General features: G+C 40.3%; 1 protein-coding gene across 5 annotated transcripts in view; it reads left to right on the top strand.

Moving 5' to 3' along the window:
- Positions 1-20314, top strand: part of NCKAP5 (NCK associated protein 5) — a 615409-nt gene that overhangs the window by 336610 nt on the left and 258485 nt on the right. For all 5 annotated transcript variants that reach the window (XM_014075805.2, XM_087711234.1, XM_014075806.2 and 2 more), the window contains one exon: positions 18941-19031. In XM_014075805.2, the coding sequence (XP_013931280.2) occupies positions 18941-19031 (91 nt within the window). The remainder of the gene's footprint in view (positions 1-18940; positions 19032-20314) is intronic.

The raw sequence follows: 20314 nt of genomic DNA on the forward strand, positions 1-20314 counted from the left end.
CTTCCTTCTCCTCCCTCCCTCCAGCCCAGAGGAGAAGCAGCTGCTTCTGGAATTTCCTGAGAAGTTTCCTTGCCTGCTTTTCTCCTTCTCAAACGCCTTCAAATGACTGGCCAAGCTCTCCTCCCCAGAGTCTCTTTCTTCTGCCTCGGAATGGAATTGGGGGGGGGGTTGTTCTTGATTAAAACTTTTGCCACCCGGCGCTGCGGCTGAAGTGAAGCCGCCAAGCTCCCGCCGGCGCCCCTGCCCATGGCAGCAGCGCCTCCCCCTCCACTCAGAGCACCTGAGCTGGGTACCACATTACCCCTTCTCCCTCCTCCTCCGCCATGCTTTTGAGGAGCCATGAGACCACAGGAGCAAGTATGAAGGCGGCGGATGGAACGGGAGCAGGAAAAAAAGGCCCCATGGCTTCTCAAAACCATGGCGGAGGAGGAGGAGGCAGCGGCGGCAGGGGTAACACGGTGCCCAGCTCAGGTGCTCCGAGCGGAGGGGGAGGCGCCGCCGCTGCCACGGGCGGGGGTGCCAGCAGGAGCTTTGGTGGCTTCACCTCAGCCGCAGTGCCGGGCGGCAAAAGTTTTAATCAAGAACCCCCACTCCCATCAATGGTGTCCCGCTTTACCAATTTTAAAATCTGGTCACTTTAAATATAACATAACATATAACATAACATATAACAATATAACTGATATTTTCATAATTTATTTTTGGTAGCTTCTTCATTCCAGTTAATCACTTTTCCTTGTTTTGGTTTTTGAGACAGGATAATTAAATCTGGAAGGGAGTTTGAGCAAATCACTTGGAATTCTATTCTCTGTATTTTTTATTTATTTATTTTTTTGCCTGAGAATGGTTGTTGCTTAAATCAGACAAAATGTAAATTGCAGTGATGCATGGCAAACAGGTATATGTAATCCTTTGCTTGTGATTTCTCTCCTTTTTCTGCTTAGTTCATTCTAGCACTAGTTTTTTGCTTGAGTGATGATTTGTAATTCTACATTGCATGACTCTAGAGAGGATTATCCTTTACAAGTTTTACAACTGGATTTGACCACTGAATTTAATCTACCCAGTAAATCCGAAGACAGGATACTGCAGCTTTTTCTGTAAATAGTAAAAACACTGCCTCTTGAAAGGATTATGATAAAATATATTTCATATATTGCTTTTCGCATTAGGAAGTTTGACCAGCAATTTAGCAGGATATAACTTTATTGGACTGGAAAATAGTTTATTTATTTATTTGTAATGAAAATAGAAATATAAAGACAATTATAAATATAAGAACAATTAAAATTACAAAGGGTTAAATACATATTAAAAATTAATATTAGGCCACCAACTACTGCTCAGGATAATGTAATTACAAGTACAAGAGAAATGACAGTTTTAGGGATCATATGTCATTCTAAGTCATAGGGTTGTTTGACTTTGGTTTAATGCAATGCATAAACCATACTATTTCGTAAACCATAGATTACGTCTTATCTGGCACATATCAGGTAAACCATAATCAAGCATCCTAGCCTTTGACAAGGAGATAGCCAAGCATCAAATCAAGTAGCACTATCTGTACTTGTCTAATTCCAAATTATTTACATAAACTTTCTGGTCTATATAATGCTGCATAACAATTATTGCATGAAAGAAATCTAAAGGGAATTTAAATCCTCATATGGTTTAGAAGCTGAATATTGCATTGACAGAAAGAAAATATCCAGAGGTTCGCAGCATCAGAAATGAATAGAAAATGACTTCAGTTTTTATGTAAGAAGAAAATCTCAGTACGAATAGCAACAGCACTTAAATTTATATACTGCTTTACAGTGCTTTTCAGCCCTCTCTAAACGTCAAGAGTCAGCATATTGCCCCCAATAATATGGGTCCTCTTTCACCCACCTTGGAAGGATGGAAGACTGAGTTGACCTTGAGCCTGGTGAAATTCGAACTTCCAAATTGCAGGTAGCTGGCAGGCAGCAGAAGTAGCCTGCAGTACTGCACTCCAACCACTGTCCCACCAGAGCTGGAACCTGTTGAAACACAGGCAAAAGATCATACTAGTGATTACATCATGGCATCAAAGGTGGCAAAATATTTTTTTCTCTTAATTGCATCCACCAATAGCTTCCCAGTGGCCCTTTCTAGGGTGGACTTGTTTTTGCTAGGTAAGGCTTCTGTAAGAAATATTCTATCCATTTGAAGGACGTTGCTTGAATCCTTACCAAATTAGATTCTGAATGTAGAGGTCCTGCTGAGATGCCAAGGGTGTGGTCTGGTGATATGATCTAGGAAGAGTTGACTCTTAGCAAGAAGATTGATGCCAGCAATGGGAAGGCACTGAGGAAATGGGGACACATGGTTGAAAGACCTTGAAAAGGGGGGAATGGGAAGTCAGCAGGAAGACTGAGAAAAATCAGGAATAGATATGGAAGTTGAGGGAAGGAGCTAGCTGATAATTTGGTGGTAGCAGGATGAAGATGTTAGAAGATGGGGAGATAAGGGGTGTTTATATATTGCTGTTGCCTAATGTAAAACAACCTAGAAATGTGGGAAATGATACATAAGCTTTATTCACAACTATTATCAGAACTAAGGTTTATTCAAGCTATTATGAGATCATTTCTTAATCTAAACCTGGGAAACACATAAGTCTTTCTCCCAGTACATGAAAACTGCATCCTAGAGCACTAAAACTGTGAAATATTCAATTAATTAATGTTCAGTGAATCCTTAATTCCCTGAGCTGTAAACTAGAAAATCATACTTGATAAGCTTTTAAACTTGTAAGCTTTTATCAGGGCTGACTGAAGGCAGTTTGTTCCTTGAGCGTCAAAACAATTCTTCCCATTCTAAGTTCAAAGTTTGGCTGTATTGACAGTTCAGTCTCTCACCACGGACACTGGGACAGTAATACCCAAGAATTTTATATAAATTGGGAAATAGCAATAGCCATTATAATCGATAATGATAGACTTCGCAGTCTGAAAACGGGTACCCTCCTATGGACAATTCTGGATGTCTAAGAAACATAGTGTAGTGGAAACACAGTGTTTTCAGTGTAGTTGTTAAATATTCATTAAATATTCATGATGCCAGCAACACCCTCTGGCTTTTCTGATTGGCTGAAAGCCCCAGAGGGTGTTGCCGGCCGAAAGTTACTGTTGATTGGCCGAGGGACTGACGTCAGCGGTTGCTGTCCAGTCCCCGGCCGGTGATTGGTTAAAAGTTAGTATAAATACCTTGGCGCGAGTTCTGTTGTTCGAATCGCTGTCATCCTAGAATAAACCGAGTTGTTGTTTGAACCCTGGCTGCCGCGTCGTCCCTCCGCCGATATTTAAAACTGGCGACGAAGGTGGGATGCGATTCCACGCAAGCCTAGGGTAGAGAGAGAGGTTCTATCAGCTAGCTGCCACAAGCCGCTACTCGCGCCGGCACCGAACGCTGAGGGAAATTTCCTGTCACGACCTCCTCTCCTCAGCCTATCACTCCTCAGCCTGTCATAACTCCTAACCAACATGAATTCTTTGCCGCCTTTCGCTCCCTTCGGCTCCGTCGGTGAATCCTGGGAAGGGTTCATGGAGCGGTTTGAGACTTATCTAATTGCTACCAAGAACCAGGCTCAAACCGATGAGGAGAAATGCAGTTTCTTTTTGTCCTGCTGCGAACCTTCTATGTTCGCCTCAGCCAGAGCTATGGCTGCTCCCAGACCGGCTTATAAATTAGGCTGGGACAATTTGATGGCTAAACTGAAGGGGCACTATGCCCCGACGCCTTCCAAAATTGCCCGCAGTTTTGCGTTCCGCAGAAGAGTGCAAAAGCCGGGAGAGTCAATTAGTCAGTTTTTAGAAGCCCTGCGCACGGTGGCATCCCAGTGCGATTTTTCAAATCTCGAAGAAAATTTAGTTGAACAATTCGTGTGCGGAGTGCGGGATGTCCATCTAAGAAGCCGCATGTTCCGCCATCACGATATTACTCTCCTACAGGCAGTGGAGATCGCCAGAGCAGCTGAGCTCTCTGAGCAATCCACTGCGGATCTGGAGCGGCTACAGCTATCCTCACAAACTTCAGGGCACGTTCCGTTCACTCCACCGGCCTCCCAAATCCATGACATTGACTATGATGACCTTACGCCATCCGAGGACCCAGAGCCAGACAACGTCGGCCAAGTCCGTGCCCAACCTCGGCGGAGACAACCGGCTCCTTCAGCGGCCGCACCGCAAAACCCCAAGGCGTCTTGCCTTAGTTGCGGAGGCCGCCACGACCGCCTAACCTGTCAGTTCCGGAACGCAATCTGCCGCCGTTGTCAGAGGCAGGGGCACATTGCCCAAGTCTGCCGAGCATCCTTGCCGGCCCCTGCCTTCTTTCAAGCCAATGAGAGACCCAAGCCGCAGCCGCGCCGCCAACCACCGAGGCCAACTCGCAGAGGAGACGACTGTCACAATGTGTCCGCACCGCAGGAAATGGAGAGTTCAATCAACCAGGCCTCCTCCGGATCCCGAAAAATAACAGCCAATGTCCACCTGGCAGGTCAGCCATGCCAAATGGAGGTGGACTCCGGCTCCTCCCGTTCGTTGCTGTCCTGGGACATGTTCTCCCGCCTCTGCCCTGCAGTGCCTCAAACAAAGTTAGCCCCCACCCGCTTGCTTTTAAGGGACTACCAGGGAAAATTGATTCCCGTCCTGGGGTCTTTTCCTATTCCTGTCCATTATGGCACTTTTAGTGGGGAGCTGCCTATCATTATTGTAAAAAACGCCCTGCCGGCCCTTCTCGGCCTTGACTGGTTTCCAGCACTGGGGTTATCCATTGGGGGGGTGCACCGGGTGGTTTCCTCTTCAATTGAGGAATAGAGCGGGTGAAGCCTATCCAGGGGAGTTGCTGTCCAGTCCCCGGCCGGTGATTGGTTAAAAGTTAGTATAAATACCTTGGCGCGAGTTCTGTTGTTCGAATCGCTGTCATCCTAGAATAAACCGAGTTGTTGTTTGAACCCTGGCTGCCGCGTCGTCCCTCCGCTGATATTTAAAAGTAGTAATACAACAATTGGTTCATAAGAGCTGGTTCAAAGTTAACATTTAGTTAACATTTAGTTTCCACCAAATGTGAATGCAATACACTGACATAGAGGGCAGAGGGGAGGCTGTGGTCATAACATTCTGTCTTGTTGCTATTTCTTGGAACTGGTCATCTACAGTCAGTGGTGTATTAAGCAGACAAAGCACATGCTTAGGGCACCAGGCCCAAAGTGGGCACCACAGATTTGAGAAAGAAAAAAAAACAATGAAGATTTGCACAGTATGTACAAAGGAGGTGCACCAAGATTTGTTAGTGTACCACAATATAATACAATACAATAGCAGAGTAGGCAGGAAACCCTATACCATTTCACTCAAATGGCTATCCAACATCTTCTTAAAGTATTGGGGCATTCACAACTTCTGGAGGCAAGTTGTTCCACTGATTAATTGTTCTAACTGTCAGGAAATTTCTCCTCAGTTCTAAGTTGCTTCTCTCCTTGATTAGTTTCCATCCATTGCTTCTTGTTCTACACTCAGGTGCCTTGGAGAATAGCTTGACTCCCTCTTCTTTGTGGCAACCCCTGAGATATTGGAACACTGCTATCATGTCTCCCCTAGTCCTTATTTTCATTAAACTAGACATATCCAGTTCCTGCAACCGTTCTTCATATGTTTTAGCCTTCAGTCCCTTAATCACCTTTGTTGCTATTCTCTGCACTTTTTCTAGAGTCTCCACATCTTTTCTATCATGACAACCAAAACGGAATGCAGTATTCCAAGTGTGGCCTTACCAAGGCATTATAAAGTGGTATTAACACTTCACATGATCTTGATTTCCTCTGTTTATGCAGCCTAGAACTCTGTTGGCTTTTTTGGCAGATGCTGCACCCTACTGGCTCATATTTAAATGGTTGTCCACTAGGACTCCAAGATCCATCTCACAGTTACTACTATTGAGCAAGGTACCACTTATACCAGCGATGGCAAGCCTTTTTTGGTTCGCATGCCATAAGTAGAGGGAGCACAGGGGGGGGGGTGTTGTGTGCAGGCGTGCCACACCCATAATGCAACACATGACGCCCTTAGTGTGCATGTGCGCATGAGAGGCGCCCCCCATTTTTTGTATGCTTTTTTGGCCCTCCCCATGCTTCAGAGGCTTTATAGGAGCCTGGAGAGGGTGAAAACAGCCTCCCCCGCTCCCCCCAGAGGCCCTCCAGAGGCTTCAGGGATCTTCAGGAGGCTTCCCTGAAGCCTCCAGAGGGCAAAAAATGACCTACAAGCAAACCGGAAGTTACCTACAAGCAAACCGGAAGTTACTTCTGGTTTTCTTGTAGGGTCGGTTTAAGCCCTCCAGAGGCTTCAGGGACCTTCAGGAGGCTTTCCTGAAGCCTTCGGAGGACTAAAAACGGCCCTATATGCAAACCGGAATTCCGTTCCTGAACTTCCGGTTTGCCCATAGGGCTGTTTTTTTGCGCTCCAGGGGCTTCAGGGAAACCTCCTGAAGGTTCTGGAAGCCTCTGGAGGGCCTTGGGGGTGGGGGGGGCAGGGAGGTTCTTTTTGCCCTCCCCAGGGTCTTATAAAGCCTCTGGGGAGGGTGAAAAATGGCTTTAAAAAGGCTGAACTCAGCTGCCAGCACATGCATGCGCACTGGCCAGCTGACAGGGCAACACCTTGTGTGCCCTGAAAAATGGCTCCGCGTGCCACCTGTGGCACGCGTGTCATAGGTTTGCCATCCTGGACCTATACTGTACCTGTGCCCTTTGGGTTTTTTGCCTAAATGTAGAACCTTACTTTTTTCACCAATTAATTTCATTTTGTTCGATAGTGCCCAATGTTCAAGTTAATCCACTACTGTCTACAGTGGTTGTCTGATTGTGCCTAGTAGAGCAAAATCCCTAATAGGAAAGGTGTCAGAGATTTTGCCAATGGCTATAGATGGCTACTTTTCTGTACAGCTAGTCAACTGAGGAGAATGAGTCTTACATCAAGCCCTTTTCAGAAACAGTGGTGTCTATGATATCTATTTCCTTGGTTTCTGTTTTGAAAGGAGCAGCATGTTTCTTCGATGGAAGAACATTCAGGTCTTGGGGACCTGGTACCCTATGGTGGTGCTCAGTGGTTAAAACTTCACTAGAAGATATGGTGGCAACTACCAGTTCTTTTAATTTCAAAAAGGAATTGACAAATTTATGGATGGACCTGGTGGGGATCAATGTCTATTAACTTTGACTGGGGTGTAACTGTCTCTGAAGACATCTGCTGGGAGACTAGTAGGAAGCCTACTAGTCTTCCTATTGCAGTGGGTTGTCCATTGTGAGAACCATCACCAAGCCCCTTATTTCGACTTTCTCAAATGTTGCTTGGCTCTGGATTCACCTCCAACATGCTTTAGAAAATTCCTTTTCTGTCCATCCTTTGTTGAAAGGCTTCACCTTTGCTGTGGCGGTTGTCAATATTCCAGATCAAATTATCCGTCTAGGTTAGTTGGGTTAAAGGTCTTACATTTTCATTGGCAGTGAGGATAAAAGTAGGCCAGAATAGAAGTGTGCATTAAAAACTTAGCATTGAATAAAAAAGCACAGACTCATTTTCTTTAATACACCTCAGCGAGTTCTAATGGTTTTCTTTTTCAGTGTTAACATTCAAATAGCTTATATTTATGCATTTTTCTTATATATCAGAGCATGTAGCTATTCAGACAGTATTTCATTATGGACAGAGTTTTACAAGACAATTTGAAACTGAGAAGAAAGTTCACTCTGCTGATAGATGTATTATATATTTTCTTCAATGTAAATTATTCTCATGAGTTGACATTTAAACTTATGCTCACGAAATGATTTCCTGACAGAAATTGCTTTACTCAACGCTGTGCAATGTTCAGACCTATATTTAATTTTATTTACATTTTATGTAGTCCTTTTTTCATCTGAGCTCATTAGGGTGCCGAGGCCCCGAACCTGTAGCCCATAGGCCATATGAAAGTCTTTTTAGGAACTCATAGCATTGAGAGGTTCAATCACAATTCAGGTGGGCCTCTCAACCCATGGATAGTACAACTAACAGAAACCACACCAGCAAGGCAATCTTGTTTCTGCCAACTTGGACAGGGAGTGTATTCTGCTATCTTTGTATTGGGAATGTGCTTTCCTCCTTGTCAGATTGCCAATTTTTTTAAGGATGCCACATTGCTCTGCTTCCTGCTTCTGACCTCTGTTCCAGCTGTCTTACCATGGTCTGACCAATGGCTATGGAATGGAACAATGGCTAATGACTAATGGCTGTGGAACTGTAAGCTGTCCAGAGTTACCCTGTGGTAAGATGGGCAGATAACAAATTTCATAAATAAATGAATAAGTAAAATAAAACAAGACCCTGAGTCACAGGTGTCAAACTCGATTGTGTCGCATGACATCATGTGATGTCCCATGAGGTTTTTTGCCTTTGCAGAGCTAGGGTGGGCATGGGCTGCGCATAATGCACAGGGCGCCAGTTTGACACCCCTGCCTAAGTAAAACTGCATGAGTTTTCCTGTTCTGCTGTCCCCACATCCAACTGGGGTGGAGAGCGGGAAGCCAATGGGTGAGGCAGAAATGAAAAGTGGCAGACACGTAGGGATATCTTCTTCTCCCATCCTGATCCTTCTACAAATTCTAACTATCAGTCACTTCCTCCTTCAGTTAGCCCACCCCAGCTAAGGAAGGGGTAGGGTTGGGAAAGTGAGACAAGGCCATTTTTGCTCCTTTCTTTTTGCAGCTGAAACTGTTGCACCTCTACTTATGACTGTAGACACGTCTACAGGCTTTTTCATTAATGCTCAGCCCTATAATTAAATATAAAGCTGGAACCCTCCTAAAATTTGGAATATACTATACTGTGCTGTATGTTAGAATTGTGTGGCAGAAGTCTGTCTAATCCACCAGAGATTTAAAGGTGCAGAATGAAAATGGTAATGGTTACTTAGAGAAAATTAAAATAAAACATATTTATTTTTTTGCTTTCTGTACCCAAATGTATGTAGCAATTAATAGCAATTAGACTTATATACTGCTTCATAGGGGTTTCAGCCCTCTCTAAGCGGTTTACAGAGTCAGCATATCGCCCCCACAGTCTGGGTCCTCATAAACACATTTATGTAAGTACTGTATTTTTTAGAATATAAGACGCACCGGAGTATAAGATATACCCAGGTTTTGAAGAGGCAATTTTTTTTAAAAGTAGGTAGGTAGAATGAGGGAGAGAGAGGGAGAGAAAGAGAGAGAAATACAGTAGGTAGGTAAGGAGCAATGTTCCCTCTAATTTTTTTTCAGTGTGAGCAGAAAAGTATAGTGTTTGAGCGGCACATTTTCATGCCTGAGCACCTGAATTTTTTTCACAGATGTTCCACCGAGGAGTATGAAGGAGAGAATAAAGGTGAAAGAATGGGGAGACCGTGATTTTTTTTATGCACTCTTCAAAGCAGTGGTGATGGCCTTTAAACAGATAAAGCAATAGCTATGGGAGTAGACCAAATCCAAAGGTCATTATAGGCCAGTGTTTTTATCTGAGCCAGTCAAAATGACATACATGAATATAAAACCACTCGCATTCTCCGGAATTTGTCAGTATTATTTTTTTAGTATCTTCTTTCCTTGATGAAGAATTCTGAAGAACTCGAAAGCTTGAACGTAGCTGTGGTGAAATTTTGTTTCCTCCTGAGAGATGGGGCGTGGCGTACGGTAACCCCTGCATGATTAAAAAATATTTGAAAAACAAAAACCCAAGAGTGTTGTGGCACCTTGAAAAATAATGGATTGATGATCATACCACCATCATCATGAGCACCACGTTACCCCTGCCCCCTCCTCCGCCGCCGTTCTTTTGAGGAGCCATCGGGGCTTTTTTCCTGCTCCCGCCCCTCCGCTGCCTTCCTAATGGCTCCCGTAGCCTCAAGGCTCCTCAAAGCCGCAGCGCCGGGCAGCAAATCCGGCGGTGCTGTTAGAGGAGGAGGAGGCAGCAGCAGTTAGTCTGGTGGTGGCGGGGGCTTTGGGGCTTCACAATTACCATCAGTCGCCCCGTGCTCATCAAAACAAGTCCAGGGCCAGTTGGCCAGCGCCTGCAAAGGACCTCCTCCCCAGCTTCCGGAGCCTGTGGCAGTAGAAATCACTGCGCGGGAGTTGAAAAGTCCTGTGCGGTGTTTTCTTGCCATGTGCGCGGCCACGCAGCCGCGCACCTTAGAGGGAACAGTGGTAAGGAGTGAGAGAGTAGGTAGGTAGGTATGTAGGTGGGTGGATAAAGGGATAGAGAGAGAAATATATATAGAGGGAATACAGTGGGTAGATAGGTAGAGAGAGAGTGTGTGTGTAGATGGGTAGGTTGGTGGAGGGATAGCGAGAGAAATAGAGAAATAGAGTAGATAGGTAGAGAGAGAGAATAGGTAGGTTGGTAGGTAAAGGGATAGAGAGAGAAAAATGGAGAGAAATACAGTAGATAGGGGGAGAGAGAGTAGTTAGGTAGTTAGGCAGATAAAGGGATAGAGAGAGAGAGAGAAATAGAGAGAAAAATACAGTTGGTAGGTAGGGAGAGAAAGTGTGTGTAGATAGGTAGGTAGATAGGTAGGTAGAGGGATAGAGAGAGAGAAATAGAGGGAGATAAAAATACAGTAGATAGGTAGGGGGGAGAGTAGGTAGGTAGGTATATAGGTAGATAGAGGGGGAGAGAGAGAGAGAGAAATACAGTAGGCAGGGAGAGACAGAAATACAGTAGGTAGGTAGGTAGGTAGGTAGGTATGGAGGGATGGAGGGAGGGAGGGAGAGAGAGAGAGAGAGAGAGAGAGAGAGAGAGAGGGAGAGAAGGAAGTTAGGTAGATAGGTAGGTAGGTAGATAGGCAGGTAGATGTTTCCAGGTGTATTTATCCATGTGCTGGAGAAGGAAATCTCTGACCTGTAGCACCTAAAACTTTGTTTCTGCTGGCATGGCACTTGATCAATGTAATTCTCATCAATCTCTTTAACTAAACAGCTTTCTGAAAGGAAAAAAAAAGTTTTTGCACTCTGCAAACCTCCCCAAAACCACCTGTTTTTCATGAAAACGGGCCCGTTTTTTTTTCTTTTTAAAAGGGCATAATAGCCTTGGAGGGGCTTGCAGAGTGCTCCTGGTGGTGGGGGGGGGGCGCAAAAACAAAGGCCTGTTTTTCACAAAAATGGGCCGTTTTTTGTCAAAAAAAATGCATGCATAGCCTTATGGAGGCTTATAGAATGCTTCTGGGGGCTGGGAGGGGAGACAAAAGTGAGCAAAAAACAGGCGGGGCTTCGGGAGGCAAAAAATGCTGTATTCGGTGTATAAGACACACCCAGATTTTCAGCCTCTTTTTTGAGGAAAAAAGGCGCGTCTTATACTCCGAAAAATATGGGTATGTACAGGTGTGTGTGTGTGTGTGTGTGTGTGTGTATGTGTAAACAAAATAATCAGATCTAGTATTAATATGTGATATTTGGGGCAGCTTTATTAGATATGGTTGCTCTGGTTTAATTCTCTCATTATTAAGCATCTAACCGCTTTAAGAAAACGAACAGTGGCTTGTATTATCTTTTCTGCTGTGGTCATTGCCCCCATCATTGTTTCCTCTAGCACCCAGATAAGACCATTATGGTGAGATTATAGGCTTTTAGGGTGAAATATTGAAATCTCTACTTCACCCCCATGCTTGCAGCTGTTTGAAGGTTTCCTGTCCCCAAATGCTAGAAAAAAATGCCATGGTTTGTCATCAATTATGATGAAATGAGATTCAGGGCCACAAGAGTAGGTGACTGGGGTCTTAAAAAAATTGTTTTTAAACTAAACACTCATTTCTGCAGATTTTATCCAATAAGTGTTTGACTGTATACAAATACACACATGAATGAACACACACACACACACACACACACACACACACACACAAACACACAAAAACAAAAACACACAAACACCGTATTGCAGGTAAGAAAAGTAGTTTCCTTCTGATCGATTTATAGACACACCCAAAGAGCAGTTATATGGAAATGGTTTGACTACTGCAAACAATGTATTTACTACAGTGAGAGGGGGGTGCAAATCTGTCAAGCTAGTTTTAGGTTCAGTTTTCTCATTTTCCTGATAATAGTTTTTCCACCCCATTTCTGCACCAGTTTTATATTTTTTAAACATCTCAAAATGAGTAAGGTAATTAAGAAGTGCCAATCTCGTCTTTTACATAGTTTCAACACATTTTCTCTTACTATATATCCTTGTACGCATTTTTAATTTCACAAGCCTCAGAAATCACATTTAGATTTGCCTGTCCATTGGGGAGAGTACATTAATTGCATTAATAAGTGTTTCAAATTCATTTTCTCCCATTCCTAGACTTAAGCATTTATGGTTGCATTTGTTGTTTATTTATGCTTTTAACTGGTTGTTTACTGTTTATAGAGCAATATCTTCTATCTTCTTTTATTACTACTTAGCAGTGTGTTAAAGTTGTTTTTCTGTGAAGTTGAACTACAGATGTGGAAGTCAGTATTTATGCAGATTAACTTAGAAACTTAACTTGGACTCCTTAGAAATACTGTGACCTTATCCTACTTTATTATTGTACCATGAACATGAAGTAATAACGAATAAAATGATATTGAATCAAATGTATACCCTCCACCTCAAAACTGAATTCCCCTTTGGTCACTTGACATATTTCAAAGTAAGTGTTTCCAACCTCACTCATCTCTTCCCTAAACTCTGTTCATCAATCTGTGGGCTGCTAATTTTATCCTTAAAGTATATAGCAATCCAACTGGACGTGGATAACCAGAACCGTAGAGATGTAAAAATTCCATTAAATAAAGTGACTTCATTGAGAATGAAATCACTTTCAATTTATGAAAGAAAGCTGCTGCATATGTGGAATGACATGGCTTTCTTTCTAAGAAGCAAGACCGACAAACAGTAGGGTATATGACAGCCGGCGAATATTAGGAAAAATGTGGTATATGTCTAAGTGCTATTGCTGTTGCTATTTGTCTTAATAGTTATTATTCTTCCCATGTTTATTAAATATAAAACTGACCCAAAGTATTGGAAACCTTTAGATAATCTGTGAAGAGTGTCAAGTGAAATCAATTCTGCTTATGAAGTACAGCCCATATAGTACCACTTCAGATTATCTAAGACCTTGTAAGGTTGATTGGAGAGAAAAAAAAGCAAGAGTTTGTAATTTGAAAATTAATGCAGTGGCTATAAAGAGTTTTGTCCGACTGATGTAATAATGCAAAACACTTGTAGTGAAAAAGAAACTCATTTTCAGGTAAACATTTTTAGAGACCCCTGCTAGGCATGCGATGATACAAAATATGGCCTTAGAAATCCCTGTTTCCCTTCAGTCACATCATAACACCAGCTTAAGAGGATAATGTTCAAATAGTACATTATTTCGACACTTTGGAATACATTTTAAAAGGTTAGCATGGGGTTTTAGCTACGGGACTCCCATTAGGCTCGATGGGAGCTTTATAGCTAAAAACCTACACCATGTTTGGAAAATGTATTTCTGACTGTGTTGAAGATAAATGCTATGTGCAAGTAGTTGAGACATGAGTAAATAAAGGATGGTGTAGCTCCCATTCAGAGGCTATCATTAAGACCAAACCTTCCCTCACCTTAGCTCTCCGTACAAATCATGCTCTGCTGGATTCTCTGCCCTTTGTTCTCACCCTTTCGGAAGAGTAAATGTACGGAAACTTGCGGTTAATAAATGAAATGCTTTTGTGAATAAGTAGCGACTCCTATCTTTCATTCGATTCTGTGCCACAACCTTTTTAATAGCCTCATAAAAATATTTTTTTCCCTTCCCTTTGACTCGTTCATCGTTAATTCAGGCCATCTCCTTTATTCTGCCGTCTGGAAATATTTTATGTTTTTAAGTTTTGCTTTCTTGCACTGTACACAATTTATTATCTCATTTCATAAATATTCCATTCTTCAGGTACTTTTCAGAATAGAAATGTGTTTATGTGTATTTATATAACTCTCTCTCTCTCTCTCTCTCTCTCTCTCTCTCTCTCTCTCTCTCTCTGTGTGTGTGTGTGTGTGTGTGTGTGTGTACACATACATATGCACATGTACCACACACTGAATAATCTTTTTGCTTGATTTAAAGGACATTGCTGTTTTGGAAAATCCAGACTTAATAGATAACATTTCTTTCTGGAATCAGAATTGAGAATATGAATCTCCACTGCTGCTCTTTTTCATGCTTTTAAGATTTGGCCACTTAGGAAAAGATTTGGGAAGCTATAATATAATTCCTGCATTGCCAGGGTAGTCAGGGACTAGACATTCATTATCTAACATCTAAAGATAAATGTAAAACTAATGCTGATTACTGAAATGGTACAGTAATAAAGACATTGGATTGGGGCCAGGGATACTAAATGCAAGTTTTTTGAGGAAATACCCAAACCACCTTCACAACTCCCATTATTTTCAATAGCCTTTATTTTGACATCCAGGCTTTTATAAGTGATATTAATCCTAGTACTGAATTTTAGAGTGAATTTAATCATTACAACTAAATTCATTTTGGTTATGCTTTTACTACCTTAGTCTTAATTCTGAATGACAGAAGTGTGGTCAATAGAATCATGTCATTCATTATTGATTTGTATTATTTCACTTAATACTTTGTCTCCTTAGAACAGTGTTTCACAAATAACCTAAATACTTCAACTAGTTTAATAATTAATAATAAATAATAAATTGGTGATCTAAATAATTTAATTCATCTAAATCCCAGTTAAAGAAAGCAGCTAAAATAATAATCAGATCACATCAAAATGTTAGACTAATGATCTTGACTCCCTTCCAAGAGTAGATTAGGTTATTAGTAGGTTATCAAGTAGACTAGGAAACTGTATTGTTCATTACTTCTTCAACTGTGCATTTATAATTTAAAATCTTTCGGGGCCAATGGAAAACACAGTGTAGGTGGCACGCAGATGATCATTGATGGACTTTTATTCTTTACTAATGTAGTAAAAATGTTTTCTTTCAACTGATTTAGTACAAGAAGGAGGAGAACTCATTAAAATTGTTTCAAGCTGATTACGTTGTATACATTTTTAATTTGACCATTATCTTAATTGCTTGATTTGAAAATTGCAATTGTTCACATGACTGCATGCTTTGAAAATATACAACAACTGTTTGCTAGTAATAATTGGTGCTTAATCAGTAAAAGGTTAAGTTGCCATACTTTTTTCTGTAGTGTTCTATACTCTGTTTACCTGTTATACAAAATATAAAAACAATTAAAATTACATTTGTTTAATCAAGGAAGAAAATAACATTTGTGATCTGGTGGCTTTTCCTCTGTAGTTGCCTTTGCTTATATCTCTATTTCAAAAATGTTAGTGGCTATTTTTTGGTTCATGTGAGGTAAAGGCATTGCTGAAATATTATTCATTGGTGTAACTTAAAGATTGAGGTCAGGTGTGTTATCAGACACATATCCCCAACCTCTTAACTTTAGCTGTGTGAATCTGGTTACTGGAAAATCTACCTTGATTTTAAAATTCTTCCAGGTTCTTCTTCCAGTTCTTCCATGTTTAAAACCTTTTCCAGGTTCTTGGAAAGAACTTGATAGGTAGATAAAAATGCCAATTCCAGTCTAAACAAGACTGCAACAAATCACCATAACCCCCACAACAAGAAGAGATAATAAGGCTTGAGAATAGCTAAGAGCAGGAAAGTTGAATAAAGAGACACGGGCTAATTCTGGCTGCACAAGACCAAACATACAAAGCCAGAATTGAGAAGACAGCAACAGACAGCAAGTGCCACCTCTGCAAAGAGAAACAGGATCACCTGCTTAGTTGCTTCAAGGAGATCGCACAGACCACAGTGCTCTAGAACTTCAAGCAGACAACCACCTGCCACATAACAATTGTCAGCAAGAAAAAAGAAGTCTGGACAGTGGATGTGGCAGTACCTGGAGAGAGCAGAATAGATGATAAAGAACTGGAAAAAATCACAAAATAGAAAAACCTGCGAGTATGAGCAGAACAACTATAGCAACTGTAAGCAAAGATAGTACCCATAGTGATAGACACTTTATGCAAAGCAGGGTGGAACACCACTTGAACACCATTGGCATTGACAAAATCACCACCAGTCAATTACAGAATGAAGCTTTACTAGGAACAGTTTGCATCCTGCAATAATACCTTTAATACCATTAAATAAGATCTACTTATCACAGGTTATTGGACTTGATAGTTAGAGACAAATGCCAAATCCAATCTCAAAATCTGGATGAGTGTATGCAGCCAATAATAGTAACTCTTAGTCTATTTTTCTATGCAGATAATATTGAGTTGGATGGACAAACCTTAAATAATGCAGCTTCCTGTGTCCCTTTCCCCAGTACAGGTCTACTACAAAACACAATTAGCATGTTAACAAAATTATTTTATTTTATGTCTGTATGCCTAGACAAGGATAATATCTTACAAATTTCAGACTAACAATTTAATTCACTGCAAAATCACTATTTTCAAAATACATTTTTTCCTAAAAAACTGACAGCAATAAATGCTTGTTTAGCATTTCCACTATAACAGTTTAATTTTCCACTATAACACTATAACAGTTAAAACAGTATTGGGATGAGTTTACTACATGGTATATTTTCATATGTCTCTAAAAAAGCTGTTTCCCACATTTAACAATGAAAGAAGTAGTCTGAGGCGTCACCCAGCAGAATATATACAGTAGAAAATTAGTTTCTGGATGACTTTTTTAAAAATGTAACACCATCATATTTTTCCACTGACTAAAAGGAAAGATCACCCAGAAATTTCAACTGGCCCAGAATGCTGTAGAATGCAGTAATGGGGGCACTTCTGTTGTATTAGCTGCACTGGCTTCCAACTTCTTTAGGTGCAATTCCAGGTGCTGGTCATCACCTTTAAAGCCCTTATATGACACAGTGCCAGCCTATCTGAAGGACCACCTTTCCCTGAGGACATCTACCCATCCTACCAAGTCAGATAGGGTGGGCACGCTCCTAATTCATTCCGCTAAATATTGCCTTCTGATGAAAGCTAGGAAGGGTGCCTTTTCCGTGGCAGCCCCTGCCCTCTGGGACTCTCTGTCCCCGTGAAGATCAGCAGGCCTCCACCCTTTTAGCCTCTTGTAAGGCTTTGGACACATGGCTCCCCCCCACCCCCAGTTGGAAGAAGATTAGATAATCAAATATTAGAACAGATTTGGTGTCAGCTTTTTGTTGTTTTGTTTAATATCTGTTGAGTTTTATAGCTGTAATATGATTTCATATTTTTTTAATCTTAGATTGGGGGGCACTCAGAAAGATGGGTGGCTACAAATATGTTTTAAATACATATATACATATATAAATCCATACATACATACATACATGATGCACTCCTCTGAGAGTTAAACACTTGCACTGGTGCATCTATGTGTTTCTGTGTATGAATGTGTTTTGAATATTTCATGTGTACCTAATATTGATTAAAATTCAAATATTTTCTTTTAGAGAGCTAAATCTTGCTTCTTGTTTAGATTATTGGAAATAAAGGGAAAGGAAGGGTTGAACCTATTTTTCATTTTTCATGAAATTATTCATTTCAGTAATGTGTGTGACCATTTACTGTTTTTTTTACTTGTATAGAGACATCTTTTATGTGAAATAATTGTTCCTTAATGATTATTATGCATGCAACTATTTAGATTTCCACAATGTCAATGCCACTTTTTTTGTAGCTGCTACCACCTCTGTGAATTATTGATTCACACACATATGAATGTATTGATTCATATAAATGGTGACTCAGCAGGACAGCCCATCAACCACTTGGGCAAGATGATTATGGTGGTGGCTGCTGCTGTTTTCTCTTTTTACCCTTTTTAGTGTGCTGAAGATTTAACCATGAAAGTGGATTTAAGGCAAGTTTGTGAAATCACAGGTTCACAAGAAAAAAAAATTGAAAAAAGATTAAGATCAATGTCAAAATGAAGTTATTCTAATCCGCTGCAGAAAAAAATAAGACCTTTTAGTTGAACATTACACTTGGTGGTTTGTTCACATTTGGTCAGAAGATGGAATGATTGTGATAAATACCTCTTGATAAATGGAAAGCAGGCATATCAAATCAATAATCATACTAAAAGTAACAGTTGTAACTAGACATCTGAATACAATGAAATTCTTGGAAAGCTTCCTTAGGAAACAGCATAAATGCTGACCTTACCATAAAAGACTAAATAAACTCTGCTATTATAATGAAAGAAAGAAAAAAACTGTAATGAATCCCGACTGGATTGGTGGACTATTTTGTATAATTCCAAAGGAACGTAACAATGGTTTGCTTTTTTATTCTGCTTGTGAGTTCCTAGGTTCATCTTTCTTTAAATACGGGGGTAGAATAAATTATTAGTAATCAGATAAAGTAAGATAGTTCTGATGACCTTAGCTCTTTGTCAAAGTGTAAAAATTTTGTAGAAAATTATATTGAATGCTAAAGTACATTACTGAACAAACAACTTAATTTGTATGAATAGTCCATTAATTTGCAAAATGTCCAGGTGGAAACTTGTATTTGAATTCCATTAAATGAGAGTTTAATAAATTAAGCTTTAACTTGTACTCAAATAGCATGTTTTTCAGATTTTCACTATCACTAGAATCTTCCCTCCCTCCCCAAATCTGCAGAAGTCTTAAGTTAAGATTAATAAGCATAGGCAATAAAGCTATATTGAATTATTTCTTGGTTATATTTATTTGCCTATATATAAAGAAACATGAAATATTCTTTTTAGCATAGTTATTAAGAAATATTTTAAATTCTGTTTGTATAATGAGTAATGTTATAGCTTCTGTGCTTGCATTAATATCTCTTTTCTTCCTCTTCTCTTTCCAGAATGGAAGAAACAGTGAGGAACTTACTTCAAAGTCAAGGATTATCTGAGCCCAATGGAGAAGAACACGTGCCCATATTAAAATCATATCAGGTAATAACAATTTTCATAGCCCTACTTGCAATCTCTTAATAACTGGTAGAATAATTAGAAGATGAAAAACTGTAAACACAGTTGATTTTAAAGTTGCTAAAAATGGTCTCTTCTGAATAAGAGACATGCTGTCACATATGTACAGTAATTGAAGCAGAAAATACTTTTCAGAAAAAGAAGACTCAGGAAATGGTCTGTGTACGCGCTATGGAACTAGAAACTCTAAGGCAGAAGTGCAGTAAAAATAATCGATGGAGAATGTGATTAAAAATGACATTTAAGCTTCTGAAAAATGCTTGGAGCTATCACACATTCCCCATGCATTGAGTTTGCATGGCAATGAGAATTCTCTGAAACATCTGGAAAAGAGAGGAAGAGAGTTGGGAAGACAGGCAGGTAAAACATTGCAGGCAGTTGGACGTATCCTAATTTAATGCAAGGCAAGTATAGATGGTAATAGAGACGATCCTTTTCTTCCCCACTGAATAATTACTTTTTTATGCTTTGCATATGCATACTGTATATGTAACTAAATTGTGTTACATACAGGTTCACATCTGGGTAAAATCTACAAGTTCATTCCCATTTCCTTTGTGTGTGTCTGTGTATGTACATACTATGAAAATATAGTCAAGTCTACATTTGCGCATATAGTATGTCTGGGCACTGAAGATGCTTTGTGCATGTATGCAAGCAAGCCTACTGAATACAACGGGCATATATCTATATAAGGACATGAAGTGCCTTCATGCATGTACTTGTGTTGGTGCATATTTGTGCAGAAAATTCTGAGAAAATGTTTCATGATGTTATCAGAATGGTAGTATTGATTAATGGATGAGGTCAATGAATTAAAGCCCTCTTTGATTAAATAATAACATTTTTAAGTGGGCAGCAGATTGTAATGTGCATAGCCAGTAAAGTTACATTACATGAGTAGCAATTTCCTTCCTTTTCTTATTTCATAAAGACTGTCCCTTCTATGACATCATTTTGTGACATGTTATCCTAAAAACATGTAGAGCTGTATTTCTTATATGCACGTATAAATATATACACATTCAATTTACTGCAAACTTATGTATTTTTTGCATGATGTATTATTTTTTAAAAGATATATGTGTTTATTATCAAACTCATAGTCTTAATTGATATAACGTAGGCTGCAGAACTACATTTTAAAAGTAGTAATACTTTTACTTTTAATCAGTAGGAGAGAGTGTGTATGAATCGTGCCATTATCTTTGAAGCTATATTTGCCACTAGTTAAGGGTATTATATTC

Source organism: Thamnophis sirtalis, unplaced genomic scaffold (genome assembly GCF_051295495.1).
Source record: "Thamnophis sirtalis isolate CommonGarterSnake01/CBP01778 unplaced genomic scaffold, rThaSir2_p1.2 scaffold_1, whole genome shotgun sequence".
Lineage (NCBI taxonomy): Eukaryota > Metazoa > Chordata > Lepidosauria > Squamata > Natricidae > Thamnophis > Thamnophis sirtalis.